This window comes from Colossoma macropomum, unplaced genomic scaffold, assembly GCF_904425465.1.
Source record: "Colossoma macropomum unplaced genomic scaffold, Colossoma_macropomum, whole genome shotgun sequence".
Classification (NCBI taxonomy): Eukaryota; Metazoa; Chordata; class Actinopteri; order Characiformes; family Serrasalmidae; genus Colossoma; species Colossoma macropomum.
Window position 1 is genome coordinate 2,745,716 of NW_023494790.1, and position 12,794 is coordinate 2,758,509.

Sequence of the window (12,794 nt, forward strand, 5' to 3'; positions counted from 1 at the left end):
CTACATTCACAGGAACCTGTTTTCTGAGTGTTTGTGAAAGTCCTCATGTCAGTGTGACTGTAGTCTTTCTGTAGTCGTATGTTTCTCTCTTATGCTTTATCTGAAAAGTTGTCCTTTATTCTCAGTGATGTCGTATTGTTTCGCGTAAGCGACAGAATGTGATGTTTTTCTTTCCCCTTTTCTTGCACTCATTCTGTTTGTTGCTTTTTTCCTCACTACCTCTGTTCTCTCTCTCTTTGTCTCTCTCTCATTCCTCCATCTCTGTCCCCACTCTCTCTGTACTCGCTCCCCCTCTCTGCTCTCACTGCTCTCTCTCTCTCTCTCCCTCTCCCCCTCTCCCTATCTCTTTTCTCTCTCCCTCTGTTTCTCTCTCCTCACTGTCTTTCACTATCTTTCTCTCTCTCTCTCTCTCACTCACTCCTCACTGTCTTTCTTTCTTTCTTTCTCTCTCTTTCACCATCTTTCTCTCTCTCCTCACTTTCTCTCTTGCTCGCTCTCTCTCACTCTCTTTCTTTCTCTCTCTCTCCTCACTATCTTTCTCTCTCTCCTCACTATCTTTCTCTCTTTCTCTCTCTCTCTCTCTGGTCTCTCTCTCTCTCTCTCTCTCTCTCTCTCTCTCCTCACTATCTCTCTCTCTCTCTCCTCACTATCTTTCTCTCTTTCTCTCTTTCTCTTTCTCTCTTTCTCTCTCTCTTTCTCTTTCTCTCTCTCTCTCTCTCTCTCTCTCTCTCTCTCCTCACTATATCTCTCTCTCTCTCTCTCTCTCTCTCTCAGGTGAACGCAGAGACAGTGCGGTATTCTATCTGTATGTCGAAGCTGAGGGTGAAGCCGGGTGATATAGCGGTCCATGGTGAAGCGGTGGTCTGCGTGTCTCCCAGAGAGAACAGTAAAAGCTCCATGTACTACGTTCTCCAGTGGCTCAAACAGGAGCTGCCCAAGGTGAACACTTAACACTCAACACTTACACGTCAACATCCAGAAGTGTCCCTGGTCTGAGCTGCATTTCAGTGTGAAAGATGAATGCTGTTCATTCAGAATTGCTCTGTACATTGTGTACTGCGGTACTGCGTTTCCACTCAAAACAGCCATTAAGTACAAGTGAATCATACAGGAGATGTTTGTGAAGAGAGCAGGTATAAGATAATCCACTTGCATAAGGAAGGAGGAAAATCAAAGGAAAATAAGTGAAAAAACAGAGTTTCAAAAACTGATTAAAAGCTACAGAGAAAATGGGGCTCCTAACAACCACCTGGAAGACCTGGTTGACCCCAAAACTGCCCCCATCAGATAAACAGCACTTAAAGCTTTCATCTCTGAGAGAGAGGAGAAAATCAAGCTGCTTCAGATCTGAAGACATCCACAGGTGTTTCTGTCCATCCTTCCACTGTGAGAAGACGACTCAGCGCTGTGGGTCTGAAAGGATGTGTAGCTGTCAAGAAGAACCTCACTGAGAAAAGGAGACGGACACATCAAACAAAGAAGCTGAACGATGGACTGACCACGCCAGAGTCCAGACCTCAACACCACTGAATGTGTTTGATTACTTCAGAAAATGATCAACCAGCTTCTAAGACTGAACTTTGGAGGTGTGTCTGCAGATTCTTTGAGGAACTGAAAGTGAGGCTCCTGAAAGGAATGGAAGCTGGAATAAAGGTGAAGAGTGACTCACTGAACACTGAACAGCTGAGATTAGATTTTTGTTTTGTAGTTATTGAGGCTTCCTAATAATTTTGTGTAAAATATTTGTTTTTGACTTTTTTACTGAAAATTGAATGAATTGTACTTAATGGCTGTTATGACTGGAAATTAAACAAATGAAAGGGGGTCTCTGACTTGTGCACAGTGTATGGTTTTTTCCATGAATATCACTGGCTTCTCCAAAATGTGACATCAATAAGTAGTCTGATTATGAATTATGAATATTGAATATTCTGTTCAAGTTTGAAAGAACTGCTCTCGGTGATATAAATCTTAGTTTTATCAGTCGTGTTAAAGCAGTTACTAAAGCAGCTTTTTATCACCTTAAGAACATCAGCAGTGTCAGAGATGTTCTGACTAAAGCAGACCTGGAGAACCTCATCCACACCTTCATTTCTTGCAGGATTGATCACTGTAATGGTCTCCTAACTCGACCCCCCCCCCTCCATTCTCAAACCCTTACACTGGCTACCAGTTTGTTCCAGAATAGCCTTTAAGCAGCTGTTCCTGCTCTATAAATGTCTTAATGGTTCAGGAGCAGCGTATTTATCTGATCTGCTGCAGCAGTACGAGCTGAGCAGAACTCTCAGATCATTAGGAACTGGTCAGTTAGTCCTGCCGAAGGTGAAGACTAAACATGGAGAAGCAGCGTTTCGCTACTACACTGCTCTTAAATGGACCCAGTGGACAGAGAGCAGTAGAAGAGCCCCGACACTGGACACATTAAATCTGGCCTGAAATTGAAAAACCTGTTTATTTTTGATTAGATTTTTTTAACTATCCCACTTTAATTTCTAATTTGATTTCTAATGTAGTGATTTTCTCTTTTAAATCTGTTCTTTTAATCATGTCACTTTACTTTTACTTTTTAAATGATTGTATTTTCTCATTTTTAAAGCACTTTGAATGACAGCAGGGTGTGAAAGGTGCTATAGAAATAAACTTGTCTTGCCTATAAAAACCATTCGATTGGAGATGATTGTGTGAAAATGATTCTGAAATATATAGCCTCCACTGCTCTCTCCTTTTTTCAGTCTTGTCCAGCTTTGTTTATCACTCATTTATTTATATATGTGTATATATATACACACATATACACACACAAGCCAGAAACACCTTCATATGAAATATAATGTGTGTATGTTGTGTAGGTGGTTGTTCAGGGCATTCCTGAGGTCGCTCGCGCGGTGATCCACATTGATGAACAGAGCGGCCGGCAGAAGTTCAAACTGCTGGTGGAGGGAGACAACCTGCGCGCTGTCATGGCAACACACGGTGTCAACGGCAACCGAACGACATCCAACAACACATATGAGGTGTGTAGACCTGCATAAGGTTGAGTAAATAAAATAAATACAAACAGCTATTTTTAGATATTTATAGAGGTATTTGTTTTGAATGTAATGCTTCTGTATCACTGTCTTCAGTATGAGATAAATGCTATACAAATTAAAATTATTGTTATTATTATTATAAGTAGTAGTATTTATTAGTATTTTACTAGATATTAGTTCATCATTACTAGTAGTATTTTTAGCGTTGAACCAAGCGTATGCAATTGATTATGGCTTCAAAAACTCCAAAGGTATCACAAAAAAAGATAAGCAGTGAGTAGGAGAACCTTTTATTGACTGATGTAGAATTAAGATATATTTTAAATACATTGATAAGTGATGTCATTGCTTAGATTATAAACAAGAGAACATTAAAAACAATTATCTAATTTTGACCCGTTCATAATCCGTCATGTAATTTGGTTTTATGAAAAGTTAACACGTCTTCTACAAAAAATTCAGCTCATTTTAATGCATAATTACTGTTTATTTGCTTCATTTAACATATTGAAAAAAAAAAACAATAAAATGTGCCATACTTTGCCACAGGCCACATTTTGTGATTTATTTTCCCCAATATGCTAAATTCAGCAAATGAACAGTAATTGTGCATTAATATGTGCAGAAGTGTGTTCTCTTTTATTTACACTACAACAAAATGTCTTTTGACTGGTGGTGTTCAAACTTTTACACACTACTGTATCTTTGAAAAAGCTTCTCCAGCTTCTTTCACACTGTTAAATGGTTCAGATGAATGGACTTAATAGCATTTATAATCACTCCAGCTGGTTTCCTGATACGTTTAATCTGCAATTAGAAACTGTCAAACACTAAAAAGTCATGAAGCTGAAGTCAGTTTCTTATCCACCAGCTTCTTGTTCCAGTTGTCCCGTTCCACCTTAAATGGTGCAGCAGCTACATTCTGGCGCCTCAGTCACCATTTAAGGTGGAACGGGAAAATTCAAACAAGAAGCTGGCGAATGAGAAGCGACTTCAGCCTCGTAAAAATCGAATGTTGAGAGACATTTTACAAGAAACTGTTCTACTTTTGAGAAAGTTTCCTGCCGGAGATGTGAGAAAAGCAGCTATAGCTGAGCCAAAGATTAAAGCAGAGCAAAGTAGGTCAGCGTTTTCGTTTATATTATATTGTTTATCCTATACTAGCACATCAGCACATACTGAGACATATTTACAGCCTAGATGGTAAAATGGATATAAAATGGCTCTTCTTAACATTTTGGTTGCGGCCTCTGATCTGGTGGCTCCACGCTGATTGTGTGGGTTGTCTCTGTTTAACAGGTGGAGAAGACATTAGGCATCGAGGCTGCACGGACAACCATCATTAATGAGATCCAGTACACTATGGTCAATCACGGCATGAGCATCGACCGCCGCCATGTCATGCTGCTGGCCGACCTCATGTCCTATAAGGTGAGTGTCCACCAGGGGGCAGCGTGGCTGGAACTTTGTTAAGGTACCTTTTTATCTGCAGTTTGCGGATACATATTACTTTTTCTGTAATGGGCACAACATCAACCTCGTAGTCGTCAGGCAGGTAAAGGGCTTTTTATCATTATTTGATATCTAACACCACTTTTGATAGTTTGTTGTGATCTTGCCAGTCATTGAGCATAAAGGTGGCTGAGGACGGAGCCTTATGTTTTCAGGAATTTTATTCCAGCTGTAAGTGGCATAGTAGTTGAAGGCTGCCTCACGTTGTGTAATTCTTATTCTAGGTTGCAATAACTGAGCTGAACCTGATGATATGAGAGATCTGCTGGGTTTGTAATCTAGCAAATCTGAAATATAGCTCTGTCCGAGCCCACTGAGAGACTTTAAAAAGAGCAGCACCTAGAGAGATTTGAGGATGAGGTGCTCAGTTCTCTTTGTCCTTTGTTAGCATTCTAGCTGCAGCATTTGGAATAAGTTGCAGCTGCCTGAGGGTCTCTCAGTAGTCCAGCCTGCTGGTCATGAAGACATGGACTCTGAACCTAGCTATGTTTTTTAAATGAGAAAAGACTTAAAAGATTTAGTAACTGTTTGGATATGGCTACTGAAGTTAGGTTAGAGTCCATTATCATGTCTAGATTTCTGACTTGATCTCTGGAGTTTGGGGAAGTACTGACCTTCAGTCTTTTTGCTGTCAATAATGAAAATGCTGAAGCGTCAGCCTCAGGACATGGAAAATAATACACACACATCATCTCACACATATCATCTAAACCGCTTATCCTTCTGGGTCGCGGGGGGGTGCTGGAGCCCATCCCAGCTGTCATTGGGCGGAAGGCAGGATACACCCTGGACAGGTCGCCAGTCCATCGCAGATGGAAAATACATATAAAGTTAATAGTACATACAATGCTAATGTTCTTTTTTTACGAAAGTCGAATTTATCGCAAGTTATTAAATTAATTTTTCACCAGATTCTCTGACAGAGCAACGTCATAGACACCAACATGCCCACATGCATGAACTTGCCTACCACTGCTGAAGGCTGTAGGGTAGTTTGTCTTGGCGTCTTTATGATCAGACTGAATTGTGATGTTATAATTGACAGGCAAATCACTTATAATCTTCGTATGTTATCTAACTGCCCCTCTCTGGCCACCAGGGGGAGATCCTGGGTATCACCCGTTTCGGCCTGGCTAAGATGAAGGAGAGCGTTCTGATGCTGGCGTCGTTTGAGAAGACGGCGGATCATCTGTTCGATGCGGCGTATTTTGGACAGAAAGACTCTGTGTGTGGTGAGTTTCAAATGAAGCGTGAATAATGTCCAGTGAAGAGTTTTAATGGATGACTGAAAATGAATGAGCGACCGTGTCACGCTGTCAGGACTGGGCAGTGTTGTAAATGTTAAGGTCGTCTGTTTCTGTCGCATTGTACCAGTGTAGAGACTTTTCTTTGTGACTCGGCTTGAGCAGAAAGGTCACTTTAAAATGACAGATTGACAAAAAGAAATCAGATTTACCCCCACCCCCCTCACCCCACCGCACCCAAAGGTACTGAACAACCTCACATAAACACAGGGTTGAGCAGTTTGGGCAAATTACCTAGTTGCAGTTCTTCTGACAAACATTGCGATTTCGATTTAAATAGCAGTTGCTTTCATAAATTGAGGTCCAGGTCTGTATTTTGTACAGGAAGAACAAAAAACATGGAACATCGCGCACCAGATGTCCAGTTAGCTGTGGTTGTGAGGTCACTTCACCTGGGTGTGTGGTTGTTTTCTGTTTTAGGTTAAATTTCCCCACATAAAACTTGCTAAGAGAACATTGTTGATAACATAGGCTATAGTTCAAATCGCAGCTCTTGTGATTTTAAAATTGTCTTTCAAATTGCAATTTCAATATAAAAATTAAGCTCACCGGACAAAAAATGTGTCACCTGCAACCTCCACGAGCACGAATAACAGCTGTGATACGGTTTGGCTGGACTGGCCAAGTTTCTGGATGTAGGCGACATCGATGTTCAGCCACTCTTGCATCGAAAAACTGCGCGGTTCGGCCAGATTTCATGGAACCTTCCCTGGAGTCTTACTTGCTGTTCCAGGTCGTCCCACAGATTTTCAAGAGGATTCAAATCTGAGGATTTTGCGGGCCGGTCCAGATGTGTGAATCATGACAATCAGTCACATTTGCAGCCCTGTGAAATATGAAGAGCAAAAGGCAAAACCTCATTGTCCAGCAGCTCAAAGTCAGCACTGTTCAAGTTTACTGTTATCTCAACCAAAGAACCTATTTCAGCATAATTAAAACAGCCCAACATCACAGAGCTCATCCAGTTTGAACCACACCTGCACGCAGTCCTCACTGAAGGCTTCCTGAGCTCTATGATGAACACGATGCCAAGCATCATTCACATACAGGCAGAAACGAGATTCATCTGACCAGATAACACGTTTCCAGTCACGAACAGTCCAGTTTTTGTGTCTTCACCCACTGTAACTGGGCAGCTTTGTGAGCAGAAGTGAGCAAAGGCCTCTTGCGTGCCGCTCTGCTCCATGTGTTCATGGTATGCGGTTCCCTGCTGAGAGTTCTTTCAGAAATTGGTTGTGAAGAACCTGCTTTAACTTCAGAAGCGATTCTTTCCTGGAAGCGAAACGATTTTTATTCGCAAGCCGTAAAACTCGTCGGTGGTCCCTGTCCGTCAGTTTCGTCTTTTGGCCACAATCCTGACGAGAATTTCCTGTCCACACAGTAGTAGCCCAGTCGTCCTTGTGCAGCGCCATCTGGAGGAGCATGAAGTTACTACCACCTTAAACATGCAGGGTGACTAATTCTTTGTCCAGGCAGCTTATTAATCTTTCATTCCTACATTCACGTTACATTATTTGAAATGTCTTAGTTCTAAAGAAGACGTCTAATTTATGAGATGTTAAACACGTCATGCCTGCATTGCAGTACAGTGTCTTAGAGCTTGTCCTAATATATTTTACACCGCTGATAAGAGCAGGTTTCAGTTAGCAGATGTGTCAAATATATGGTTTGTCTCTTGACAGTATTAAAATACTGTAAAAGATAAATATACTCTACATTTAATATCAGTGCTAGGAAAAAAAGCTGCAAAAAATAGTAGCAGAAAATTATGTCCAGTTTTTTTTATTTTAGTGACATTTTCTCTTGACTTGTCTTGAAAAGAAGAAGCTAAGAAATCAGCATCACAGAATATGATTTCAGCAGGCATTTGGCAGGCTTAGCATTGACCAGTCATCATGAAATATGAATGGTATATTCACGTAGGTGCTCTCTGTTAACTTTGACACCAATTGGCTATAGAGGGCGCTATTCATAAAAACCAAGCATACATCTTATTGTGTTTATTTTGTGGAAAACAAATTTACTTGTCTTGTCATGTCATGCGGTTCACTGCCATTTTGCCAACAGGCTTCTTTTTTGAAAACTTGCTATTTTCAAACTAGTCCTTGGATTTTCCATGATTTGTCTCAAAAGCTGGTTTAGAAACAGTATGAGGAGTTTAAAATAAATAATTATAAAAATATGTTGACTTTGTTTGCACACTGTGGATACAGTACATAAATCAGTCTGTGTTGGCTGGATTATTTTCACATTAAGTTCTATAAATCCAACAACATATTGGAACATAAGTAGAGGAAAAACCGGTATCCAATAATAACAATAATTTGAAAGTGGGAACTAGTTGTTCAGCATATGTTGTCTTTGGAGATCCCTAATGAAGGAAAACATAAATAGAGGCCTTTCTCAAAAGTCTGACCTCCCACCATTTATCTATATACAGAATTGCCCCATGTGCATAAAGCCTCATTGGGCTTAGTGAAGTTAATGGTGCTTGGACCCTGAAGATTGCTATGTATATTGTTACTATTCATCCCTCTCTCTCTCTCTCTCTCTCTCTCTCTCTCTCTCTCTCTCTCTCTCTCTCTCTCTACACAGGTGTATCTGAGTGTATTATAATGGGCATTCCAATGAACATTGGCACTGGGACTGTTTAAACTCCTACACAGAGCAGATAAAGACCCCGCGCCCCCCCGGAGACCCCTGCTCTTCAACAGTGCTGACTTCCACCTCCCGCTGGCCTTGTAGCCCGCAGTGCTCTTTAGCCTCGGCTGTTTTTTTTGGACTGTTTGTTTCCCGTTTTTAACCATTTGAGTTCTGCTGTGTGAGTTTACAGTCGAGTCCCAGTCAAAGTATTGAGGGCGTGTTAAATTAAGAGTATGTAAGATATACGTACATATTGTACATTTTTGTTTTTGTTTTTTTCGCACAGTTTGGCAGCATCGTTGCTGTTCCAAAACCTTTTGGAAGGTTTAATCTAGATGTCTTCATTGTGTCAGCAGGGCTTTGGTTCTGCTTCACAGCTGACGCTGCGTTTTTGAACTCGCATCTGTTATCCTGAAATATCGCCGACACTTTTACTGAAAGGCCTTTGTAAGGATGTTTATAAACGTTTATAAAGACTTATTCCAACGAGTGTCAGTTCTCATGAGACTTCTTATGTGTAATGATCATTAAACTTACCTTAAGCAGCCTTTATGACCACTGACACTTGCTGGAATAAGCCTTTATTAATGTTTATGTCAGTCATGAAAGGCTTATGAAGGAGTCATGCAGCCTTATGAATGCTGCCCTTCAGTGAAGTATCAAACCAGTCATGTTTTCTTCATGGTTGGCTGGTGGAGTTGATTGATCTCAAACCTGGAGAGGTTTAATTTAATTTAATAACATTTTATTGTTTTTTTTTGTTCTGATTGCCTTAAACTACATGCTTAAGAATACAGATGCTAAATGGGTTCTTTGGACCAAAGCTACAGAACCCCTTTAGGCTCCCTAAAGAACCTTTCAGTGGATGAGATGAGCAGTGTTTTTAAAGTTTAAAGAACCATCCGCATACACTCTTGGCAAAAAAAGCGTTCTACATAGTGCTGAAAAAGTGTTCTTTGACTCATACCAGTAGTAGAACCCTTTTTTGGTGCTGTGTAGAACCATTGAAAGGGGTTCTTTGAAGAACTTTGTAGAGCTGTGTTTTTTTTGTCATAGAGAAGAACCGTTTTGCCATGCAAAGAAATCTATAGTACCATTGCCTTTAGTAAAGAACCCTTGAAGAACAATTTTGAAGAATGTGCTGTAAGGGTTCTATGCCAGTTGAAGAGCTTGATCCTTTATAATTGTGTTATGACATTCGTGCGTCTCATTTACAGAAACAGTTCTGTAATCATCCATTTAGGGAACCGACATTGGTTCTTCTCCAAAGAACCTTTGGCTACTTTACTTTTAAGACTGTAAACCCGAGTGAGCTGCTGTGAACCAAGCCTGAGCTCAGAGCTTATGTTCTGTGTATATATGTATTGAACGTTAATAAAAATGTGTAATAAAATGAGCTCATAGCTTTTCTTAGTGTTTTTTATGGGTCAAGGTACTGTAATCCTGTTTTTATCACTTATTAATCTTCTGTAAAGCGATGTGCGGAGAACGCTCGGGTAGTTTTGACCCTGCTGTGCTTGTGGCTGTGCTATAGTGAAATTCTCCTCTTGAATGAAGCGTCCTAGACCTTCTCACTCAGCCGTGAGAGACAATATTTGACAATGGGAATATAAATAAGGGAATAAATAAATAATGTCTCCTGTGGCTTTTTGAGCCGTGGCATGAGATGTCTGCCCAATAATGTTCTATTATAGGATCCTACAGGCTTCTGTGGAGGCTGAAATGGATTTGTGCCTTCCACTGTTTTTCCTGCAGTGCCGTTGGAAGGGAAACTTCACAGATTTTTCAAAATTCCTCCATAATTAAAGGGTTAAGATGTAAGTCGTTCCGAGTGGTTTGGTGTGAAACGCTCCATTCTAGAGAAACTTACCAAGTCAGAACTGTTCACAGTGGTGGTGATAGGAACCAGACGTCCACCTCTTAAAAAGCTCCCTCACAGAAAGTTACTACATGAGATGGTTATGAATTCACTGCCTGATGTCTGAAAGACTGTTTTAGGATAGTTTAGAGATGATTTTGGCCTAAAACTCCATTCAGGGTGGAGGGATACATAATATGCAGGGTGTTGTGAGGCAAAATAGTCCCCAAAGAAAACGTATTATTTCAGATTTTCCACTATTTGGAGGGGTACAAGTGTGTAGGTTCACTGGTGGTTTTGGATAGTAAATAAAATGTCTATATTTGTGTTGTAGTCATGGCGACCCCTGGTTCCTATCACCACCATTGGCTGATCAACTAATGTGGGGTAAAAACAGAGCTCATACAGACAGAGTGGAGGATAATCTGGTACTCACCCTCAGTTTAATACTTTGGCAGCTTCCTCCAAAATGATCTGGGACATAATTAGTGAAGGCTGGGGGCCACACAGGGAACACAGCAGCACAAAACTGCTCATATCTGCACTTTACCTTCAGCAATTACAGCAATTAGTCACCTCTATTTAACGCTTTTCTCATCAGAGAATTTGGACCATCAATTGTACTTTATAAAGGTGAAGTAATTAAAATGCCTTCTATCACAAGGAATTACACCTATTTAAAAATTCTGAGCAATTCCAACATGGAGAGCGGTTTGGTGTGAAACGGTTCAGATGTCTTTACAGTGGTGGTGATAGGAACCAGGGGTCGCCATGACTACAACACAAATATAGACATTTTATTTACTATCCAGAACCACCAGTGAACCTACACGAGTCTTCTGAGCTTATATGGAATGTTGATGATGGAAAATAGTGGGAAATCTGAAAATAATTTTTCTTTGGGGACTATTTTGCCTCGCAACATCCCATATGTGTCCCTCCACCATGAATGGATTTAAAAAATACATTTTACATAAAATACAAAATACATAAAATCTTATCTCCAAACTATTGTTTTTTATGGTTATTCTTAGCGTTTATTTTTTTATGGTTGTTCGTGACCATTTTGCTTAAAAAAAAAAATCAGATTTTGCTTTTAGGGCATTAAATGTTTTGAATATCTGGTCACCGATACTGTGAACTATTGTGACTAAGTTTATATTTATCAAATTTTATATTTATTAATACACCGATCAGGCATAACATTATGACCACCTCCTTGTTTTTGTGCTCATTGTCCATTTTTTCAGCTCCACTTACTATATAGGTGCACTTTGTAGTTCTACAGTTACAGACTGTAGTCCATCTGTTTCTCTGATACTTTGTTAGCCCCCTTTTACCCTGTTCTTCAGTGGTCAGGACCCCCATGGCCCCTCACAGAGCAGGTACTATTTGGGTGGTGGATCATTCTCAGCACAGCAGTAACACTGACGTGGTGGTGGTGTGTTAGTGTGTGTTGTGCTGGTACAAGTGGATCAGACACAGCAGTGCTGCTGGAGTTTTTAAACACTGTGTCCACTCACTGTCCACTCTATTAGACACTCCTACCTTGTCGGTCCACCTTGTAGATGTAAAGTCAGAGACGATAGCTCATCTGCTGCTGCACAGTTTGTGTTGGTCATCCTGTAGTCCTTCATCAGTGGTCACAGGACGCTGCCCACAGGACGCTGCCCACAGGACGCTGTTGGCTGGATATTTTGGTTGGTGGACTATTCTCAGTCCAGCAGTGACACTGAGGTGTTTAAAAACTCCAGCAGCACTGCTGTGTCTGATCCACTCAGACCAGCGCAACACACACTAACACACCACCACCACGTCAGCGTTACTGCAGTGCTGAGAATGACCCACCACCCAAATAGTACCTGCTCTGTGAGGGTCCAAGGGGGTCCTGACCACTGAAGAACAGGGTAAAAGGGGGCTAACAAAGTATCAGAGAAACAGATGGACTACAGTCTGTAACTGTAGAACTACAAAGTGCACCTATATAGTAAGTGGAGCTGATAAAATGGACAATGAGCGTAGAAACAAGGATAATAATGTTATGCCTGACCGGTGTATCTTTATGCAGAAAAGTTGAAAAACAGTGGAACTGCATTAAATGATCTCTGAAAGACTTGATTATGTGGTTCCTGATGTGGATGTATGGTGTTTTTATGCTATAGTGACATTTCTGTGTTGGATGAAGCGTCTCAGACCTTCTCGCTCAGCTGTAAGACAGAATACTGGATGTCTCAACAACAAGAATATAAATAAGCGAATAAATATATAATGACTCTCTGGCCTTTTGAGCCAAAGCATTCGAGGAATCTGACCAATAATGTTCTATTATAGGATTCAACAAGAATTCAGTGGAGGCAGAAATGGGTCTGTGACTCTGAATGTGCCTCTGTTTTTATATAATAGCCTACACACTTAAAAAAGGATGGTTCTTTATGGGTTCTTTAG

General features: G+C 40.7%; 1 protein-coding gene across 2 annotated transcripts in view; it reads left to right on the forward strand.

Annotated features, from left to right (window-relative positions):
- Window positions 1-9,878, forward strand: part of polr3a (polymerase (RNA) III (DNA directed) polypeptide A) — a 71,385-nt gene extending 61,507 nt beyond the window's left edge. For both annotated transcript variants that reach the window (XM_036571921.1, XM_036571922.1), the window contains 5 exons: window positions 775-939; window positions 2,850-3,014; window positions 4,332-4,463; window positions 5,644-5,776; window positions 8,444-9,878. In XM_036571921.1, coding sequence (XP_036427814.1) covers window positions 775-939; window positions 2,850-3,014; window positions 4,332-4,463; window positions 5,644-5,776; window positions 8,444-8,502 — 654 coding nt within the window. In that variant the 3' untranslated portion in view covers window positions 8,503-9,878. The remainder of the gene's footprint in view (window positions 1-774; window positions 940-2,849; window positions 3,015-4,331; window positions 4,464-5,643; window positions 5,777-8,443) is intronic.
- The last annotated feature ends 2,916 nt before the right edge of the window (window positions 9,879-12,794 follow it).